Raw genomic sequence first — 22,731 nt, forward strand, 5'->3', positions numbered from 1 at the left:
ACCTCACACTGCCATTGTGCACAGATTCCTGTGTACAAGGAGACTAGCAACATGGTCACCACAAAAATGCACAAATACAACGCAAATATTATAGATAGCTATAGTCTCTCCCCACGCTTTCCACCACTGAGTTAGACTAAAAGCTCCCTTATGGAATGTTTCCCTGTTTTGTTGAGTGATTGTTGCTTTTGTACCCCGGTTAAATTCAGTCCTTCTCCTTAGGACTTGGGTGTGGGACAGCATGATCTATAGAGTGCTCACCCCTTCTAAAAATTCACTGAGGTGAGAGGTGATCTTGCTGTGCTTATTGAGCTTCTCAATTTCGAACACTAGCATTTGGGGACCAGTTTTGTGAGGAAACAAGTCTACTGCCCTGCACAGCACAGGTGCTGTGGTGCAAGTGCTACAAGTAGGAGCCGTGGTCCCTTGTGGTGTGGATGGAGGTGGATGTAGAGGAGGGGCTGCAGTCCTCCTGTAGGGCTTCTGCTCTCTCATACTCCCAGCAGGAGGAAGATGCTATTAGCCCCCACTCACCATCCCTGCTTGGTGTGTGCAAAGCGTATAGAGGTTCCGTTCCTAGTTTGTCTCCCTGCCCCCCTGAAGTGCTGCTAGCTCAAAGGGGAAAATTCTCTGTGGCTGTCGTGTCCTCTAGGTGAAGGAAGCACTTGGCAATGTTCCTTCTTGTGCTAAGGGGCAAAGCAGAGTGGGTAGCATGTTGCAGGGACTCAATTTCCTCTTAATAATCAGTCTTGGAGTCTTGTCTTTCTCAGGCTGATGTATTAGGAATTTCACTCCAGGTTTATTCGTGATGGAATTGGTGGTTATGGATGCACAATGTCCCAGCAAAAAAACCAAACCAAACAAGCAGCTTTCTTTGAGCCTCTAATTCTGTGTAAAGCCAGAAAGTCAGACTTAAAATATTGCTTCTCCTGGCCAGGTTCTCCTTCCTTGCCACCCCAATGAGAGAAAAAACCAAACCAAACCAGAGTTGCAGCTCTGCATGGAGATTATCCTTCTGCAAAATCATAGAATAGTTGGGGTTGAAAGGGACCTTTAATGGTCATCATCTAGTCCCTTTCCCTGCACACACACCCCCCCCCCCCCCCCAATAAGCAGGGACGTTTTCCACTAGATCAGGCTTCTCAGAGCCCTGTACAACCTGGCCTTGAATGTTTCAGGGATGGGACATCTACCACCTCCTCACCTGTTGCAGTGTTTCACACACTCACCGTAAAAAATTCTTATTTTTCATCCCTAATCAAAATTAGCTCTAATGAGCTCTAGGTGGGTGTAGAAATCTGGATGCCTGAAACGCATGGCAAGGCCTTGGTGTTTATTAAGAATACACAGATGAGATTGTGCATATGTAAAGAAAGCCTCTTTGTTTAATAGGCTGAAGATCAGGCTGCATCTCAGTATTTAATAATGAGAATACTTGCCTATACAAAATCTCCCCACCCTTTTCTGTCAGAAGTCTTGCAAAAATTAGATACTTGTATGCAAAATTCAACCAATACATTATTTTTTTTCTACCTCCTCTTTTCAAGACTAACACCTATGTCCTTCGCAAGTTTTGATATTTTTCCTCCTCCAACATTTCTGGTTGCCAATGTAAGTACATGCCATTATATTTAGAATATTTTGACATGTTTTTCAGGTGCTACCAATGACAGTTCTACCAGTGCTTTAATGGAAAAGCTGCATTTAAAATATCAGCAAAGACCATGGACTGAAACTCTGAAACTTGTCCATTTTTGCATGGTAAGAATTGCAGATTAGGTGAGAGAAGGATCTGTGGTTTTACACCACTAGATTAAAAAAAAACCAAAACAAACAACAAAACCTTTCCTGCATTATTTTAACACTTTAGAGGTTGCTTCTTGCATTATTTTAACTTCAGGAGTTAGCTCCAATTGTCCAGTATTTGAGGTTATTTTCCATTCATTATCATTAGCACATTCATAGTATGTAAAGATAATTTCTTGCCCACAGGACTAGGAGAAAAAGCTTTTTCAGAAACCGGTCAGAAACTTGCTATCTAGACTCTCTCCTGCTGTGATATTCCTTAAGCTATGCCATGCTTCCCACCTTTCCAGTAACTAATTCTATTTAAGAATCATCTTTGTAAAAAGGAGATTACACAACTGCTGTGAGCTTAGGATAAAAGTCCCGTTTGTTTCCACGCTTCTTTTCATTAATGCTTAACTAAAGCCTTACTCTGAAAACAATGTCCTGAGGCTGAACATAGTGAAAACTTTTCAGCAGTGAATGTTCTTTGTGAACTGAAGTGTGAAGTATGAGAAGTTTTCAGGCAAGAGCTAGAAGAGAAGCTTGGAGAGTTTGCTTGCTACTCAATATCTTCAGCTGGGACTTGGTCCCTGAGTTGAACCAAGTGCACCTACGGCACTTACTGATCTCTCCTTTTTACTCAGGCAGATTCCTCCTGAAAAGAAAACCTAAGTAATTTCTTAGTTGACCTCTAGTATCATGGTGAAATTAGCTGGCATAGCTTGTGTTCAGCTCAAAAGAAAAAGGAATGGAGAGCCACTCCCTGCCCCAAAGACCTCTGATACACAATTACTGCACAGTACGGTCTTTGCAAATCCAGTCAGTGCTGCCACTTTAGAGCTAGCAAGAATCACAGGTCACCTCTATGTTTGACGAGAAGAAATAAATAGTGTTTTGTTGTACTGGGCATGTATGTTCTGACTTGAAGTGATATTCTTCTTTGGCTAGTAATTTAAGGAGTCTTTCCCTGTCTTGTTTTCACAAATGTGCTAGGATAAGCCACGTCAGCCTGACAGTAATGCTTCAGATGGTCCATTGCTCTCTTGCATGGAGAAGATACAGAGGATGATAAATGGTAATGAGCTGTCAGATAACTCAAGAGTGTATTTTTTAATATAATATTCTATGGAATCTCTCATCCTTCTCTATTGATGATGTTCTGTACAAAGGGGTCAAATGTACAAACATAGAGGTGGATATGACACAAGAGACTTGTGACTCATCTTTGGGCGAAGCCTTCAGGCTATAACTATTCTCAAAACCTGCGAATAAGCTCTACCCAGCACAGCCCTCATTAGGGTAAGAGTTGTCATTAATAACAAGAAGTCATGCAAGAGATACTATTTCCTCATTACCTAAATCATACCCTTTAAAGCAGGGTAATACTGGTTCTACTTCTTGATCATTGCAGCCTGATTAAATAACATTTCCATTTTTTGCAGCTAAACCTTTGTTTACTGTGATGAACAGATTGGAATCTTTATCCAAACAAAAAGGGTAAGTTTGTTTATGAATAAAGGCAAATGAGCAAGCATGGCCCCAAGTCCAGTGAGGAATACTATCTTGATGGCTTGCCAACAATATGCTTTTTTAGCTTGGTGTTTTAATGGAGTGTATTACTCAGAATGGGCACAACTGCCAATTTTGCTTTGCTGTTTATGGAGGAAGTTGCTGGTTGAAGGGAAGGCATGAATGCCTAGGTCCCAAAGCTACAGACAGAGGTGAATAATTTTCAGCAAACTACATGAAAATGCAAAGAGCAGAGCACAGATATATTGCCTGGTTCGACAGTTTTCAGAAGCTGAGCCAAGGAAAAGTTATTTTTGAAGCATCCCTGGCGTCTCTTCCCACGACCAAGTGAACTATCCCCATTTCCTTTCTTTGTGTGACAGAAGTTTTAGATATACAAGCCTTCTTTTGTTTGGTTGGTTGAATTTTTCGTTCTCTCTTTCCTCTCCCCTCAGGCTTAATGCTCATGTTAGCCCCAGTGGGACTACCTGCTACATAACATCGAACATGTTTTATGTAGAAGTTCAGCTGGAGATGGATGGAAAGGTGGTGGATGTAAAGTTAGCTCACCTTGGAGATGCTCCTGTGGTAAAGTTCATTTTCTTTGTCTCTCACCTCCCTGTAGTCTCACACTTGGTCTCCAGCTGCCACATCAGGAAGTCTTTGGCTTCTTTTTGCCCTTGTCACACGTGCCAGCTTGTGCATCTCACTAGCTACTTCTTTAGGCATCTGAATCTCTCATCTAAATTTACCACTCAGTTACAGATATGAAGTACTGCAGTGCTAAATATCAAGGTAAAACTCAGCTGACCATCCAACAATGTCGTAATACCCTGCAAAAATACTTACATTCTCACACTTTGAAGTTATCGACATACAGTAAATAATAGGGTCTTAAAATATTTTCCTGCCAAGGTGTAGTGCGATATATATTCCCAATGAATGTCTTGGAACTGTTACCAGAGATTCTGGGGGGGGCGGGGTCTGCCTTCTGTATGAAGACAGGCTGAGAAAGTTGGGGCTGTTCAGCCTGGAGAAGAGAAGGCTGCGTGGAGACCTCATAGCAGCCTTCCAGTATCTGAAGGGGGCCTACAAGGATGCTGGGGAGGGACTCTTCATCAGGGACTGTAGTGACAGGACAAGGGTAACGGGTTCAACCTGAAACAGGAGAAGTTTAAATTGGATATAAGGAAGAAATTCTTTACTGAGAGGATGGTGAGGCACTGGAATGGGTTGCCCAGGGAGGTTGTGAATGCTCCGTCCTTGGCAGTGTTCAAGGCCAGGTTGGCTGAGGCCTTGAGTGGCATGGTTTAGTGTGGGGTGTCCCTGCCCATGGCAGGGGGGTTGGAACTAGATGATCTTAAGGTCCTTTCCAACCCTAACTATTCTATGATTCTATGTGCATTCCTGCTAACAGGATGTTTTTCTTGCAAAATTTCCATCAAAACATTGGCAAGATGTCACTCTGCAGTTCACATTCCATGTTCTGTATTTGGTCGTCCTTCAGATGAAAGATCCTTCAGATCAAAGAAATAACAAGTTGTTGTGGGGGGGTGGGGAGCAGAAAGTCTGATTTTTATCAGTAAGTATCCAAATTGTGACATTCATTTGGAGTTGATTTAATCCCAGTTTTTCAGTTGCAGTAGGCCCAGGAATTTCAAGTTGTTTTTCTTCACCAGCACAGGGTTGTTGATCAATGACTGCTGGGTGATATTATTAGGATGGAAATGCATATTCAGACTTTTAGTACTGTCAGTAAAAGGTAAACTGGCAAAGATGACTTTTTTTTTTCCCCTGGAAGAATTTAACAACAAACTGTTAGCTTCATCCTGTTAGTTTTATCCTCTTCCACAGAGCCTTTGTCCTTCTAATAATTATATTAATATTGTGTTTTATCTATTTTAATGTTAGTCTGGTTTTTTGTTGTTTTTTGGTTTTTACTTTTTTAAGCTAACCATTCAGCTAATTAACAATAACTGGCAAGGAACAATCTTATGGTTACCAAGGAAATGCCTTTAAGAGATGTTTCACAAAGGATGGTAAGAAACAAGAAACTCCTCTCTCTTACTCCTGTAGGTTTGTGACGACATGGCGCAGCATCTAAGGTAAAGAATCATGTACAGAGTCTCTTGTTGAATTGAAAGGAATTTCTAGTCCAGCTGGAAAGGGTCATGGAAGAGCCAGGTGACTTGTTTAGGTTTCTGTTTGGAAAGGATTTGTCCCAGTGTGAAAGTCCAGGCAGGCTTATTTGGGTTCTCTGCTGATCCACGTTGCAGCCACACCGGCACAGAAAGGGAAGGTATGTCTTCCTGAGTACAGGTCTCTGTGACTGCAGCACTAGAGAGTTTAGTAAGGCTTGAAAAATCCATTTAAGCAGGTAAGTAAATACTAGGTGGCTTGGTCCAAGCAGAGCTCCAGGCTGTCACAGCTAGTTGGAAGCTGCAGGAATTCTGGATTTTGAGCAGTCTGAACCATTCCTTCACAAACTTAAGCAAGCCACTTGTCCTTTGTTTTTCTTCTTGGATTGATGTATCTACCGATCGTATTCAACATCTGTCTTTCTCACAGGTGTTGTGAAATGCAATATTAATACAATCCTTGATAGTTTGATGAAAAGCACAATGTACAAGTGCATTGTATTAAGGAAGTGTTACAATTTGACCAGCTTTATTGGAACATCAGGAAAAGTGCTTTGCAGCTGATGAGCTGTCAAATTTGTATATCATGCACATTTATTGCTTTCAGTAGTGCATATTTAACCAGTGTTGGCTGTAATTACATTTGCAACAGAACCAAGGATTTGTTTTTCCTGTTGTCTTCTAAGAAATTTAAAAGCAGTACTGCTACTGTAAGATCTGATAAGGAGGAGGCCTACATCCACCCAAACATAGTGTTTTTTCTAGCAAGTTAGATATAAAAGAGCACCTCCCATATGAAGACAGGCTGAGAAAATCGGGGCTGTTTAGCCTGGAGAAGTGAAGCTGCATGGAGACCTCAGCAGCCTTCCAATATCTGAAGGGGGCTTACAAGGATGCTGGAAAGGGACTCTTCATTAGGGACTGTAGTGACAGGACAAGGGACAATGGGTTTGAGCTTAAACAGGGGAAGTTCAGGTTAGATATAAGGAAGAAGTTCTTCCCTGTGAGGGTGCTGAGGCGCTGGCACAGGTGCCCAGAGAAGCTGTGGTTGCCCCATCCCTGGCAGTGTTCAAGGCTGTTGGACGGGGCTCGGAGCAACCTGGTCTAATGGAAGGTGTCCCTGCCTATAACAGGGGGCTGGAACTAAATGATCTGAAAGTCCTTTCCAACCCAAACCATTCTGTGATTATCCATCTCATTTACTAGCATGACAGCAGTTGTTTCTTTCTGGTAGGATGAAGAACTATGATGCCTTTGGAAAGATTCTAGAAGAGCTGTCAAATATGTATCAAATTCCAGGAGACAGGTTGCAACTAGTTTTTACTTGAAAACTTACAATCCATAGTCTAGCTATTGTTTACTTACAGAAATAATACTTTGTCTTCTCTGTCTCCCAGTGAAATGAAAGCTAAGGGATACCATGCTTTGCAGGCCCTTGAAAAAGATCTCTATTCAATGTCTGTTCTGCACAGGTAACTTGAAGTCTACCTCTTTCTGCCCTTCCCTCCACCCCTTCATTTCACTAAAAACCAAATTAACTGATCTAATTATAGAGCAGCATGTTGAAGGTTAATGAGTTTTCTTGCACTGGAAAGCCTGAAGCTTTTCTTCAGTTTGTCAACCAGGCACGCCAAACAAGACCATCTACTGAACTCATGTTCTTTATCTAGGAGACTTGCTAGAGCAGAGCTTGGGGGTGTGTGTGTGCACGTGACCACCCACAGGAACAAACAGTGCACCTGAAAATCAGCAGCCACATTTGGATCTCCCTGTGGCAGAAGCAAAATATCCCTTTTGAGGTCCTGCTGTTTGAGCATCAAAACTCAGGTTTTAGATGAGGAGTAGTGGATGCTACCTTTTCTTCTGTCCTTCCTTTTCTCATTTTTCCTTTCAAAGAGTAGAATTATAGACAGAGGGCGAACAGATTTTCCTAAACCCTCTGGTAATTGTACAATGATTTTCATTCTTTTAAGAATATCAGAGTTGAGGGCAGTGTTTTCCTTCTGGATTTTTGAAGAATCTTTTCTGATATCTTGCCCTCAGCAAGCATTTTGTAACTTGAAACACACCCCTGGTTTATTTTTGTACACTGTTCCCTTGTGAAGCATACTAACTCTGTGAATAAATATACTATATCCTTGCTGATCACTGATCTCTCAGTAAATATTATTTATGCGTTAAACAGATTATTCATCCCATCTATGATGTAAGTGAATGCACTGCAGAGTTTTAATACACAGCTATGTAATTGTATGGCTGTATGTATTCAGCTGTACGGTCCATTTATGCTTAGAGATTGGTTCTGTTGGAGTTAAATTATGCAGGTTATTTCCTCACTCTTTGCTCAGCCTGCCACTCCAATGTTTTTGTCCCACATCATTTCTGCTAAATAGCACATTAAATTGCAACATGAAACAGCTCAGATACAGAGGTGAAACTGGAAGCCCAAGTCTTAGGAGTAAAGCATGAATGGAATGATGGTGTTTTGGAAGCTGTCATAACAAATGAAGACACAATCTACTTCCAAGAAAGCACTGTCTCCTTTTGATTAAGGGTGCAAATTATCCTTTACATGAGCCGAGCCAGCACTGCAACTCAGGAAACACTAATCAAGATGTGTTTTGAACTAGATCAGAGGATGTAAACAGAGTCATGGAAGTACTTCATGGAAAAGTAGGACACCTGGTGCCAAGAGCTGGAGGTGATTTTTTTCTTTTTTTTTTTTTCTTCTGAATTCAAAGAATTGTAATAAAACCTCCTACTATTTTTGCTTGATCTTTTGTTTTGTTACTTCTCTTTGTTTACAGTAAAGATTCATCATAATAAAGAAAACGTGCTGTAGGGATTTATCTTGTCTGTATTCTCACATGGTGTGCAGACAGACAGAAGGAAACAATACAGAAAGGCCAGGTGGTTTATCACTTACTACAACACTGACTTTGCAGCAGTACTAAAAACAAAGGTAGTAATATTCTGAGGTTATGTGGGAAACCACAGTTTGGGAGTAACCAGGAGATGACAGCAGTGGTAGGTGAGAAAATCCTCGTGTTGCCTAAATGGCAAATACAGTCAGCTGATAAGGTTTTTTTTGGCTCATCTACACTGTCAGAAACAAGCTTTAATGCTTTCTAGTTCATAAAAGTAATTTTAATACATGCTACCACTATCCTGTTGCACAGCTTGATGTAAGTGCCCCTTATACAAGTATTACAACTTTCCCTTTCCGGCTAGACACTGAAAGCTCCAGTTTAGCTAGTATATTTTAGGCTGAACAACAGGTTATTGTGCAAGAGATAAAAACTTATTCTAATCTTTTTGAAGATATCTGATGACTGAGGGTTTAACTGGTAAATCCTGACAAGGAAAATGCTGTGATTTGTACTGTAATTAGAGGTGTACACTTATGAGGAATCCCCTTCTGCCCAGCTATACTGTTCCTGTTTTGTTCCCCTTTTTGCAAGATGCCTTGTAGTGACCTGTGTAGTAACTATTTTTTTTATTCCTCAGGAACACCTATGAACATTGAATTTTACATTTCTCCTTATCAAATTTTGGAAGAAGAACTAAATCCTGGTAAAGCTAGAAAAGCAGAAATAACTCGTGATAATTTTTTCAGTGCTACCTGTTTCATTAAGTTCATTAATGAAACTCAGAAATAAGACTTAAGATTCTAGTTTAGCAGAATGATTTATGTGACGCACTTCGGCATGATTATAATGTACATCAGGAAACTACTTTCCCATTTCTTGGCTGTTGATCCAAACTGAAGTGAGAGTGATATCAAACAAAGTAACTGCCTAGCCAGAATGAAAATAGTGGTTGTTTGATCTATTTCATGGCATATCCCAAAAGCAGCTATAGCTTTACCATTTTGGGTATGGTCTGTGCAGCATTCTTGTTGCTGCCCAAGCCACTGAGGCTGTCAACTGGACCTGACTTTTAAAAGACCTTCCCATTGCATGGGATGCAAGGAAAATAATGCAGTTCTCTTTGTCCCTCAGGTTCCCTGGTATGTGGAACAAAGACAGTTGTAACTGTTGAAGGCACAGATACACTCCACAAACTTTCTCTTTCTCCACTGCTTGCAGATTGTCAAGGTGGAGAGGATGGGTGAGGCTCTGTTTTATTGATGGTGTTATGCTCCACAGCTACACCAGCTATAACCTTTGGTTTTTACAGATTTCCCAAATGGAATATAAAGTTATTGTGTTCATATTTAGCTGTGTCAGTTACATTGAACTATGGATTTATTCAAAGATTTGAAGCCAGAAAGAGCCACTGGAATGATATTACTTCCTAGCATTCAACAAGCAACTCCTGCATAGCTTCAGAATAAATAAAGCATATATAGAGAGATATTAAACCTTAACTATACAAAAGTTTGTCATCCTACCATCAGTACTGACCGATACTTCAGTGCCAGTCCTTCTCCAAAATATCACTATAGAAGATTTATAGCTAACATCCTTGTGCACTGTTCCTCAGTTTCCTGTGGCTCACTTTTCCTTTCTTCCAGTCTTTACATTAACCTTGTTTTACAATGTTAAAGGCGGTAGCTGCATATATATGGCAAAACTTTTCTCAAGGCATAAAGTATGGAATGTAGTAAACTGCTAGGGACCTGATAGTGGCCTTGCACTACAAGTCCCTGCTATGTCAATTTCTGTATCAAGCTTTCATTCTGACTTTGTTTTTTCACTCAGCAACCCTGTTTTTTTGCCACTGACTGATGAACTCAGCGCGGATTTGCCAGCTTCCTTTGTGTTGAAGTTTCACCAGCCTATTCCTATGTCCTTATCCAGTATTGAAATGATACAGAGGCTGACAGGCATGTTCTAATTGTTTTTAAGACTAAGTAACTAAGTAATTGTTTGTTTTTAAGACTAAGACTTTTCTGTGACTATGCACTGCCTATTCAGTTTTTATTTCCCTGTGTGAATGTTGTAAGAGGGAAAACTGGTTTCTGGGGCAGAACTTTTTCTATCAGCTCAAGTGTAACATTCTAGCAACCAGTGCAAAACACAAAAGTTCTAAGAAAAGTATCACAAATTACAGGCAAAGCTGTTAAACACTCTACCTCAAATTTCCATTAGCAAAAAACGGGGTAAGAAAGGAGATGGATGTTCTGGTCTTTTCAAAGTATTGGGTTTGTTTTTAATATAGGCTTTCATGTGCAGTCATAACCTAAATGCTAATTTAAAAAAATCACCTGGTTTCAGGAATTCAGATTACTGGCTTGAAACTAGCTCCTCTGTATGAGCTGATCATTCAGTCTACCCTCAAAGAAAAAGGCAGTGAAGATGTGTCTACATATAAATCCCATTTCTTTGTGGTGAGTATAGCGCTTGTTTGACACACACTTTGCCCTTGTGCAAGATACATACTGAATTGTATTTCCTCATAAGCATGCAGTGCAGACTTCCCAGAATCCCAATAGTATTTAAGTGCTCTTTAGGAAATAGTTCAAATTATCTATGAAACAGTGGTAGACCCTTTCAAGTAAGTGAGCTTCTCATCCGCATTAATGAAACACTGCGTGCATGGCTGTTGAAGTCATACTAATTTGTCTGTAACCCAAATACTTACTCTTGTAAAAATTGCTCAGACCTTTACCATTAATGCCTTAAAAAGAAGGAAACTTATTGACTGGTGTAAGAAGCAAGTCTCAAGATGGTGCTTACCTAGACTTTTGAAGGTCTTTATCATGCTGCATGTCATGCTGCATATCATGCTGTTTTAACAAAGAAAGATTTATTGATTAGATAACACTGAGAATACTGATTCCTTTTAAAGGGACTGGCAGGATGAGAAGTGTAAAGTGTTATAACAGCAATGTCAATTACTGTCTAGAGCCATGATGATTTGTAGATGGCTTCCCTTTGAATACTTAATTCAGGCTGCATTAGGTGTAGAGATAAAAACTTACAATAGCAAACGGCGGCTTTCTGCCAGACTTACCTATAGGGCAGCTAAAGGTCAAGCTTCAGTGGTCTACTTTTTTTGCTAGGAAACATTTATTTTGCAATTAATGGCAACAAAAGATAAGGACACTTCTTTCTCTTCTACTAACAGTGGTAGCAGAGCCCATTGCCTATGTAGATCCTTCAACTTTGAGTCGGTGGTAGTAGCAAGCTTCCACCATGCTAAAATGAGATGTAGCAAAGCTCTTGTCTATAAAGCCCTTAAGACAAATTTTTCATTTCCATTAGACACACGCAAAAAGCTCTGTAATTTCAGCAACCCCCTAAAATATTAGTACTTGCTAGAAAGTTGCTTTGCTTCTGAGTTTAAAGATTTCACTTCTAAGAATAAATTACTAAATTGGATTCTAACCTCAAAAGGAATGTAGTGGAAACCCTTTTGCTCCATGAAAACACAAAGAAAAACTGTTCTACTCTGCTCTTCAGCTTTTCTTAATGTAGACCCTGCTAATTAACTGCCCTGCCCTGTTCTTAAGGTGACAGTTCCCACTTGGCATCCAGAAATAGGTAACACACTATTGCACTTCTAGTTTTGTCAGAGAATCACTGTTGACATGGACAGGTGGCAAATTTTTCTTACTATCTCCTCTCCTCCTCCTCTCCACATGAATCATCAGGATGTCTAATCAGGAGATTCTAATCAAACAAGCTTCTCTAAAGAAAGCAGTAGTGATGTCAAGCAGCACTACTATGATATTCTTTTGAGGGATTTTGGTTGGTAACATTTCTATAGCCTGCAAGGTTCTTAAGAGTATTTGGTAGAATAGGTGGCCCTTGAACTCCTGACCGCTTGGCTCTGGGTATATCACTTAATTTGGATGTATTTGGGAGGGAGAGTAGATCTCATTTTGCTTCCTCTAAGGATTATATTTCTACTGAAATGCAAAGACATGATGGACATGCTAGCAACATGTCTTCCAAAATTATTTGTGTTGTCAGATTGTGCAGTTGCCTGATAACATCAAGCTTTAAACTTTCTTGTTTTCAGTGCTTGAAATACCACCATATTTGTTGTTCAGTCTCTTCCAGATTGCCCAAAGCACTGCTACTTCATAAACAATGGCTCAGAAAAATCAGATTCAGCAGGGGCCTTGGTCAGTAAAATCCCATTTAGCCATCCGCAGTGTGTGCCTGGTGTAATAGAGATTCTTCGACATCAAGTGGCATACAACAGTCTTATCAGCAGCTGTGTCTCTGATAAGCATATAAATGAAGGTAAATTGCATGGTTGGAAGTAATGGCAGAGTATTAGAGAGAAACTAGCTTCTAAGCTGAGTGTTTACAGATTTACTGCTCCCTTGCCAAAGCTATCACTACTTGTATTTTAAATGATAAAAAAATCCTTAATTCTAGAATTACACTCTGTATATGTGTCTATATATATAATAATAGTAGTATATTATAATTGTATTAATCCTCTAGGCCTGACACTTCTTATAAACTAAGTTGACAAAGTAACAAATAATTACATTCCACTGTATCAGTATTTTTTAAATTCTGGCATGTGATGCAGCCATAAGAGTCAATGGATATCACTAAATAGTGGTTTTATTTCTAGATGGTACAGAACTGCTTTACTTTGAAGTGGTACCACACAAGAACACCAGCTTTTCTGTCTTTTTCCTTCATCCCCTGAATGAGAATTTAGCCTCTGGTATGTGTCGAATAATTGATACTGTCCTCATTACTGGGCTGACAAAGGGATTTGGTTCTTTCCAGGCTCTTGCTTCTCAGTTGCAAAAGCATTCCAAGAGCTACTCTCGATGGTGTGCAAACCATGAAAACAGAAGTAGCACTTGTATATAAACTGCTTGCTGAAGTGTTCAGCATTTGGCATAGAACTGAAAGTAAACACAACTAATCAAGTCCTATTCTGCCTTGGCCTGCAGTTAATTCAGAAATTGTAATTTGTGCTATTTTTAAGTATACTGGGAAAGAAACCCAAGTGTTACGCAAGAGCATTGCTGCCAGCCCAATCCCATTCACTTCAGTCTTTCCTCTCTTGAAGCATGAAAGGCTTGTTTTTCATGTTTATAAAACTGTTTATTTTGAATTGCTTACATTCTGTTCTTTCTTAGTGACAATTGATGTTATAACCTCCAGAGAAATGCAATGTCACCTTCATTTAAATCCTCAAGACCCAACTCTCAATTCTAGTGATGACTTTATAACAAGAGCTGTGAAGCGGTAAGTAGCTTTATTTCACAACACGTGGAACGAACGAACCTCAGGTGTCCATTTAATGGAAAAACCATGTGTGTTCACAAGGCCACAAACTCAGCAAACAGAAAACTTCACTCTAATAAAAAGTTGTAATAGTGAGAATAAGTTACTTTGGTGTCTTAAGTATCTCTTTCAAAAACTTTAAACATGAATAGTGATGGAAAGTGCTTCTTTCAAGTAAAAAGCACATGGGGCAGGGAAATACTTTTGAATGAAGAGTTCTACCTTTTATAAAGATGCTTTTTTCTTTTGTAAACATGCTTTTCTCAAGACTTTAGCTGATGACAGTCTCATGACTGGTATAACTTAAGAATAGCATGGAAAGGGCTCTTCCCGTATCTCACACCAATCAGCGCTTCCTTTCAGAAAGTGAGGTGTATATGGCATATCTACAACAGTGTCTTGCTTGCTTTCTGAAGCAAATTCTGAAACAAATTCCAAGAAGCAAGTTGCTGTTATACAGGAACATATTCTAGAGAAAGGACTGAGAGCGCTAATTAATTTAGCATAAGCCAGTATACAACTAGTATCTATTTAATGACAGCAAGATCAATGCAGGCTGGATTTTTAACCTGTTTTAAAACTAGGTATTATTCCCAGAACTAGGTAATGCTATTGTTAGAGTGGAGAAAAAACTCTAGTGCAGATAGTGTTTTAGAGAAGATATGCTCTGTACTGGTTTTATACAAAACATGAAAGTTACAATTATAAAACTCGGCAAGAATTACTGTATTTCAATATTATTAGTTTAGCCTTTTGTTAAAAGCACCCTTATGACTTTATTTTTACCAAATCCTCCTTGCTTTTCCTATCAAAGCTGCTTTACACTCCTAAGCTCAAAGATCCAGCACTTGATTTCATTGTGTTAACATGTTTCCACTATAGCACATGTAGTTATACTGTAGTTACTATTAGGTTGTACAAAACAAAAAGATGCAAGGAGGTAGTGGCTGGTTTTTCACCCCAGGTATCATTCAGAAGTCAGCTACAGTCTAAAAAAAGAAATAAGCTGAAGGATGGATAAAGTCTGTAATAGTGACTAATCTTTTATTTCCACTTTCAGTTGCATGTCAGTCCCAGTTGTCATGAGAGCTATTTTCAGGAATGCTGCCAAGGTGAAAGCTGCCAGTGAAACACAAGATGTGAAAGCAGACATGAAACAGAAACCTGAACCACCATGTGAGCAAGTTACACATTCTGATAGTCCCGAAGACAGTCTTTCTGTGGCTGGTCAGCAAGATTTGGTAGTGACAGATAAGCCAAGTATTACAGACAGCGCAAAAGAAAATCTCTCCAGAGCCAAATCGGAAACTCTGGGTGATAACACAGAAAAAAGTAACCCCACAGCAAGTACAGAAGCTTTGTGTGGAGCAGAGGAAAGTAATTCTGCAGCTAGTACAGAAGCTGTTACGATAGATAAGAAAAACACACAATCTATTGTTTGATAATCAAACAAGAAAAAAGTATTTTCCCTTGTGTAGATTGCTTTCGCAGAAGTAGCTGGAGAAACTTGGCAAGCTCACTGTCTACTTAGTGATTTGTGAATGGAGTTTCCTCTTTGCACACTGTTAAATACACACAAGTAACGCTCTTGAATTTGCATTTTTAAACTTCCAAATTTGGAAAGTCTAACACTGCTCTAGTAACCTTTATTTTTGTCTGCACCATATTCTACCACAGTACAGAAGATATTTTTCTGCCTAACATATGTGATATAGGCTATAACATGACACATGCACCTCTGGGAAAGTAATTTTATCCATGTCAGCATTATGGTAAATAAATGGAGAAAATGGATGAACAGTTTTGCACGTACGTAATCTGTGCAGACAGAGAATTCTAATTGCAGTTGTTTCCCCCTAATGCAGAAGTGGTACTGAATGACAGCCAAATTTATAGTCCACCAACTCCATGGCCGGATAACAGAATCTTTAGTAAGGAAGTTGTAAACTCAGTCTCTGAAAGTCAAGTAACTTTTACTTTAGCTTTTTTCTGGTCTCAAAGTATAAAACTGTTTTTGTGAATTTAATTTATGTTTTTAAAGCATATTCAGTTGGCTGTTCAAAATTTCAGTTTGTCTCTGTCTAGACTTGCTTTGTCTCAGACATGAAGGAAAGTCACAAGCAACTTAAAACAAGTAAACTCCTTACTGTAAATCATTTTAACTAGTGTAAAACAGAGACAGGAATTCATCAAGAAGAGACTTCCAGACCACAGCAATTTGCAGCTACAGTTAAGGGAAGCAACAGGAAAAGGAGTCAAATATAGAATGCTGGCACAGAAATATAAAGCTATCAGAACCATATGTGTGTGGCTGAAAACGTGGTTCAAAAAGAAGGTGAATATGGCTGGCTTCCTTGAAGAGCTTGAGAAAAATACTCTGGGAATGAGGGAAAGAGAGTTCAGGCTAGAGGAACTGGCAAAAAACCACAAGGAAGTTCACTAGACTGGAAACATGTTCAGTGTGGTCTAAGAGGGTGAGAGGAGATAGTCTAACAGCAAAACAGTGGAATAGCCAGTAATTCTACATTCAAAGAGAATGGTATATTTTCAGTAAAAGTGAAATAACCAGAACTGTATGAGGAGGAAAAAATAGTTTTTAAATGTAAAAGTGCATTGCACAGTGGTTACAAGAGGAAGAATATTACAAAGGTCGAAAAATTCCTATATTTTATACAGTGACTAGAGAGAGTCACAACACTCACATCAGCAGCAAATCTTCATCTATTTTGCACAGTTAGCACATCATCAACAGCAGCTTATTCTGCAAGAACAGCCATCCATAGCACAGGGCATTTATCTTTTAGATATTAGAGAGGACTGATTTGGAGGGGCTATTTAAGGGATCTGCTCCATTTCCAAATGAGAAAGTAGGGGTGAAATGATAGCTTCTGGTCCAGAACAGAAACACGTTTAGTAAATCTCTGTAAAGCTTTACAAGTCCTTTCCCCTTTCTGTGAAAGTTTATTTAAGATTAAAAGCAAAGGTTTTTTTTTGCCAGAAGCCAAAATGTGGTGAAGTTTTGCAGAATTATCTCTAATGGAAAGTACCAAAATCAGACTTCCCTAAAATGAAGTGATGCATCAGCCATGGTCCACAAACTGAGAACCAAATACAGTTGAGATAATTTTAAATACCATGAGACAGGAAAACTAATGTTCCAGATGCTGAACATGATGGAGTATATCCAGTGATAAGCCCAGTTGCTCTATTAGCCAAATAGTCTGCTTTTTAACCCAAGCAAGGGTTGACCTTTCAGGATCTGTGCAGAGTTTTGCCTTGCTGCATTCAGACTGCAAGAAACCAACCTCACCATTACTTCTACAAGTGTTTTCACCAGAGCTGCCACCATCTGCATGTTTTCCAGCTTCAACTTCATTGTATTCTGTCCCAGCTGGAGCTGTGTGATTAAGGTCCATGTCCTGAACAGAATCTAAAATGTGTTCAAGATGTGGCTGTTGTTCAGTAGAGCTCAGGTACTTCAGCACATCTTCTTCGTGCTTTCCAACTACATCAAGAAGATTATTTATCTCACTTAAAGCAGAATCATGTCCATTAAAATGACACCAGGATAATAGAGCACTGAAAAGTTAAGAAAAACAACAAAAAAGTGATTACATGTACTCACACAGACCTCCAGTTGTTGAAGGTTGATACCAATGTGACAAGATACTTATACTATATAAATGCATATATTTCATTCACATTTTCTGGGAAATTCAAGCAGTAGAATCAAGTATTAAGCTTAAAGATGTAGATTCAGATAATTTTGGCAGAGCAAATGACAGAGGAATTTTAAGAATGATCACTCTACAACCTGTATTCAAGACCTAGATGATTCTCAGGCTGCTCACTTTGGACAGATTTACAATGCATGCTCCCTTCATACACGCCCTCCACATGCACATGACCTTAAGAAGTTCGTAACTTACTTCAGGGTTCCTCTGAACTGGCCACATGTAACCATCAGCTCAGCACCCTGTCTGTAACCTTGATTAAAGCCTTCCTGGAGTGCAAGTTGTTTCCCAGCCTCAATTCCATCAGTATAGCCTTCCTGTAATAAGAGCAGTGAAACAGGTTGTTCACAAGATGAAAAACTGGACCTGTGGCAATTCTGTAACAACAAAAAAAGTTTAAGCAAGTGTTCAGCCTCTTAAATTACACCTTCTAGATTTTAACATCTCTCCCAGCTAAACCCCCACTGCCAAACCAAAACATGCTTTTTGCAGCACTATAATTTACTGATCTGCAAGATCCTGTTCTTTTCCTAAAAGGATCCCCAGAAGGTCCAAAAATAAGGAGAGTATTTTTAGAAACATAAAAAAACCCCAGCCAACGACTGTAATGGTAATTAATTTCTTCATATTCTGATCATATTACCATATAACATAGAGTAATTCTTAACTTCTTCCACACCAAAATTCCAAGTTGTAAGAGTGAAAGCTTGTATTTGCTCATGAGTGAAGAAAACTAGCGGCCTTGCTAAAGAAATAGCCAGGAACAAGAATGTTTATTTTGCACAACATACAGCTCTAACCTCAATAACATCTTGTGATTTTGCAGTATCTACTTATAAAATATCAGAGGGATTTGTATAACAACACTGAACCGCCCCTTAAAAGAACCAGGCTTTTCAAGGGACTCACATGCAAGAGACTTTTCCTTGGAGAATACAACAGCTCTGTTGTAATACCCTTCCTCATCAACAGCCTACACAAGAGCTTCCATTCATGTTCTTCAGCCATCTTCCATTCATCCTTCAGCAGACGAGCCCTACTGGTCCCATGCTGAATGATAATGTATCTGTTGAAGTAACCCCGGTTTATGTACTTGTTTTGCTCCCTGTAGAATCCCAGGGAGGCAAAGGCAGTGGAAAAAAGCTTTCATAAAATACGCTTTTCACTAGGAGAGTAAATAAGCCAAAGAACCACCCAGACCACAGCATCCAATTGTGGTTTCACGTGGAGTCACAAATCTTACATCTGACTGACGAAGAACTCTACTTAAAAGCCCAAACATCTCATACTTCTCTATTAGCACTGTTTAGCTGTGTTGCCCTACATTTACTAGTGGTATACTACAATACAGTGGCATACCTACAAGTATGAAGCAAATAGCTCACACCAGAATTGAGCACTGCCTTTTACAAATGCACATGATTGTACAGAGGGAGCTGATGTCTTTTAGTAAAACAGTACTTTGCTTTGATAACTACTAGGATAGTGTTTCTGTAAATCTCTGCTACATTACCTTGACATTCAGAGGAAACTAAGCCACAGTAACTTTTTAAGCAGCCACTCTTAGTTTAAACCACAACACCCCCTTTAAACAAGACATATGTATACCAAGGTATGTATCAAAATCTCTGAAATGGTTAAAAAGACTATTAAATCACTGCTGTAATATTACCTTCAATCTTTTTTTCATGGTGCTATTCCATTCTTTCTGTAGTAGATACGTCTCATCTGCATTTTCATCAAATATATCCTCACTGGATCGGCTGACTGCAGCTTGTACCCAGGCCATAACAGCAGTGATGGCTATGACCTCTGTTTATGTGGTTAAAAAAAATACTCTCAAAAGTCCCCCTGGCTAAGTGTCCGAGCAGAATACAGGCAGAAAATGTGAGCTCTGAAGAGGTCGCGAAGGGAGCTGGTGGTTCAACCTGCACATTGGTTTCCACATGGAAACTGGACGCTGTTTACCATCGGGGTGCATCTGTCGAGACAAGCCAGGCAGATCATCACTCATAAAGCAACTTCTGAGGTTTACAGGGGCACCTAAAGGCAGCAGTTTCTTTCCTTACTACGGCAACAAGAAACAAGCGCCGTTTCTTGCAGCGGCACCAACGGTTCTCGGGGATCCCCTGGCCAACAAAACAGTACGGCGCCCGGCCGCGCCGCTTTCCACGGGACACCACCGGCTGGATTCTCGCAGCCTGCATGCCCCTTCCCCGCGGCCCAACAGAGGCGCACCCCAACCGGCCCCGCTCCCTGACAAACCCTGGCCGAGCCCACAGGACCCCGCCGCGGCCCCCGCCAGGCCCCGACACTCCCTTTCACAGCCGGTGATCAGCTCCACACAAGCGGTCGCGCTGCGGGAGCCTTCTTTTCCCCTCCCCTCATCTACCCCTCGCCGCCCTTCTCCTGGCTGCTAGCTCTGCCCCGCCGCCAGCACAGTCCCACGCCCCGTACCCTCACCACAGCCGCCGCGCCACGCAGCTCCGCCACTTGCTGAGGGCTGCCATCTTGACTGATGGCAAACTGGCTTCACTGACGTCAGAAGCGAGAGCGGAGCGGCAGCCATGTTGACCGAGGGTAAAGTCCTCAGGTAAATGGCCGTCATCTTACCCGGCCATGTTGAGTAAGGGCACAGCCTCGCATCCCCCTGAAGAAGGGGGGACGGGGTGGCCGGGTGGCCGAGATCTGCCGTCTGCTGGGGGGACCGGGAGTCTGTGCCGGAAGGAGCCATAACTGTGAAGGCTTCTTCCGGCTGTTCGGGGTGAGGGTCGTGTAGCTGCGCTAGGCATTCCACGGCACCCTTAGGCCAACCTCGAGGCAGGGAGGTGTAATCATTTCTTCAGTCCTAAACTGTGGAATTTAAAAACAAAAATCTGCCTTGTTGGCTTCTGAGTCCTCAGAGTCCTCGCATGTCAGATGTGGCCTTAAGCTATCCTCTACAAGATTGAGGCATTACAGTAATAAATCCTTTTCAATACAAAGGGTGCCAGGAGGAGTAAAGTGTTACAGTGTTTGCTTCTATTAGAGAAAACATTAATACCTCTTTGACATACATACAACAGAATAATGTGGTTTTGTTTTTTCTCGGTGCATACTGCATTTGGCTTATGAGCATAAGTTTGAAGTTAGTTAATCTTTATAAACATACTATACACCAACCTTGAATTTCAAGTTGTATGTTTCTCCAAATGGCCAACCCCCGCTACAGTAAATGCCCTCATGTACTGAGTGCTTCTGTGGGTCCCTCATCTGGAGAAGCTGATGCCCTGTTTACCACGCATCACATCAGGGCTAGGGACACTGAACTGGGGGATGGCAAAGCCTGTCCTCAGACTGAAGATACTGAGAGATGAACACAGCCACAGGACTCTCATTTCCCTTGTCCTTTTGTTTTGCAGAGACAGCCTGTCCTCCTGCTCGTGGCCCGTCTCGGATGCTCTCTGTGGGTTACATGCTGAGGTATGAGCAGCCAAGTAACCCAAATCTGTCTAGAAACTGGTGTGCCTGGGATGAAATGACACTGGTGCCCCTGGATGGCCAGAACTGTGCATATCTGTTCTTCAGCTGTTACTGTATGTGTACATGACTGCTGATTTCCAAGCCCAGGTCTATCAATCACTTCCACCTCCTGTCTGATAAAGTCTTATTTAGCTAGCTCTGGCATTCAGGTAACAATGCTGAATATAGCCCACATGCACAAATGCACAGTCACAGGGAAGCCACCTAGCAACAGCAACTTGTGACCCTGCATGACAGGTAGTAATGGCACTGCTAAACCTGGGTTAACCCTTTGATTATCATCCCGCACTCTGTCCCCTCAGCCTCTTGCTCTTCTGGAAAACGTACAGAGGTCATGACTCAAGGCCACTGTGAGTTTCCCAAATTCACAGCATTTCAGTTTAAATGTCTTATATTTACCACAGTTGATCGTTCCACACATATGTTTATTTAACATAAGTCCTTACAACCATGAGAAACAATGAAGAAAGCTCATATTCCTACCCCTTTCTCTTAGTGGTTGTATGTGGGTAATTTTGTGAATCATATTGTATACACAGAGCAGCATTGTTGGGTTATGAAGTGCAGTTGCAACTTGAAGACAAGTTGATTGTATGCTGGTGGCCTTGACAGGGCCGCTGGCAGGGCTTGAGGGTGAGGTGCAGTGCCACAGGGTGTGGAGGTTTTCCACACCTAGGTGTGTTCTAAATAAAGCAGTGTGACACTTTGTAATTACACATGCCTAAGAATCAAAACACAAGAACAGTATTTCACAGGCTACAAAGCAGTTCCCACATTTTTTGCAGAATAAAGTTATCTGAAAATGCGAAAGCAAAGTAGATGATTTGTGACCAATTGCAAAGTTTGTCACTGCCATATCTAAGATTAAAAACTATCTAATTTTAGGCTTATAGGATGTGTAATACCAAAGCTGCCTCTTATCCATGAACATGCATGGCCCAGCTTGTACTCCCTGCACTCTTGGAGTACTAGGGAGAGCTTCCAAAGGGCCCAGTACAGAGTCATGCAGAGTTTAAGATTACTAAAGAGTTGTGGGACATCATTACAAATGATTACTGTCAGCTTCATCTTAATAGCAAGGCTTGCCATTAAGCAATCAGCCATGAGTGATTGCCAAAAGCAAAATACATGAACAGTGGCATGGGCTTCTCCTTTACACCTTTATTACTGTGCATAATAATGATCCATTCAGATCATTACACACTCTTGTCTTTCAGTCATCAGTGCCTCAAACCCAGACTGACATGAACAGCCCATGGATTTTGTCCTAATGCACAAAGACACCTCAAGGTTTAAAGCTTTTTTAAAGGGTGGTTGGTTACCATAGCCAGGACTTGTGCTGTGTATGAGCTACTCCATGGGCCAGGATGATCACATTCTCATCTCTACTGCTGTGTACTATCTTGTCTGTAGCAGAGTTGAGCTAAGGCTTAAGAAGAGCTCAGGGCAGAGGAGTATTTACACCATAAATTATTCTCCAATTATACAATGCTTATTGTCATGGACCTCCAGAAGCATGTTTCATTGGCTCTAATTTAGGGAGTAATGCAGTCCATTTAAGAAATAACAGCACTTAAATGGTATTTGGATGAATTTCAATAACACTTAAATCACTGTGTACTTGTTCTCTGTGGTAAACAAGACTAAAACATAGTGGGAAAGAGTAAGCTATTGAAGTGTGAGGAGAATGAAAACCATCAATATTTAATAAAGATGGTATATGCATTGTCACCAAACATTGCACAAAGTTTCTGAGAAGCCTTAGACCATCAGTCCCTCCCAAAATGTATATTCTATCTATTGTGAGGGCTGTAGTCTTTTCCAAATGTGTGG

The 22,731-nt window shown here is 40.6% G+C and overlaps 2 protein-coding genes across 3 annotated transcripts; one reads left to right on the plus strand and one right to left on the minus strand.

Moving 5' to 3' along the window:
• Positions 1-437: 437 nt before the first annotated feature.
• Positions 438-13,294, plus strand: LOC308217876 (mediator of RNA polymerase II transcription subunit 1-like; the record flags this gene model as incomplete). The annotated part of the gene is made up of 15 exons (XM_080611278.1): positions 438-546; positions 1,658-1,761; positions 2,782-2,863; positions 3,231-3,285; positions 3,753-3,885; positions 5,374-5,402; positions 6,670-6,741; positions 6,833-6,907; positions 8,066-8,136; positions 8,943-9,008; positions 9,437-9,545; positions 10,139-10,263; positions 10,655-10,767; positions 12,436-12,631; positions 12,975-13,294. 15 exons carry the CDS (start codon positions 438-440, stop codon positions 13,220-13,222), a joined length of 1,587 nt encoding a protein of 528 aa, XP_080467404.1. The 3' UTR covers positions 13,223-13,294.
• A 225-nt stretch (positions 13,295-13,519) lies between these two features.
• Positions 13,520-19,889, minus strand: YAE1 (YAE1 maturation factor of ABCE1). Of its 2 annotated transcripts, none has more exons than XM_080611199.1 (4): positions 19,834-19,889; positions 19,049-19,357; positions 17,572-17,693; positions 13,520-17,221 (listed from the first exon to the last, which is right to left on the minus strand). In XM_080611199.1, the coding sequence occupies exons 2-4, from the start codon at positions 19,163-19,165 to the stop codon at positions 16,792-16,794; spliced, it is 669 nt and encodes a 222-aa protein (XP_080467325.1). In that variant the 5' UTR covers positions 19,166-19,357; positions 19,834-19,889; the 3' UTR covers positions 13,520-16,791. The 2 variants fall into 2 exon arrangements, with proteins under 2 accessions (XP_080467325.1, XP_080467326.1); XM_080611200.1 differs by having other exon boundaries at positions 19,840-19,888.
• Between the last annotated feature and the right edge of the window lie 2,842 nt (positions 19,890-22,731).

The sequence above is a fragment of the Psittacula echo genome (assembly GCF_963264785.1).
Source record: "Psittacula echo genome assembly, chromosome: 2".
NCBI lineage: Eukaryota > Metazoa > Chordata > Aves > Psittaciformes > Psittacidae > Psittacula > Psittacula echo.

Excerpts from the sequence above, each read along its gene's own strand:
- YAE1 (XM_080611199.1), bottom strand. The coding sequence starts at position 19,165 with ATGGCCTGGGTACAAGCTGCAGTCAGCCGATCCAGTGAGGATATATTT. Across the intron at positions 17,694-19,048 it reads CCATGAAAAAAAGATTGAAG|GAAGGCTATACTGATGGAAT; the intron begins GTAATATTACAG and ends CTCTTATTACAG. Across the intron at positions 17,222-17,571 it reads CAGTTCAGAGGAACCCTGAA|TGCTCTATTATCCTGGTGTC; the intron begins GTAAGTTACGAA and ends TTAACTTTTCAG.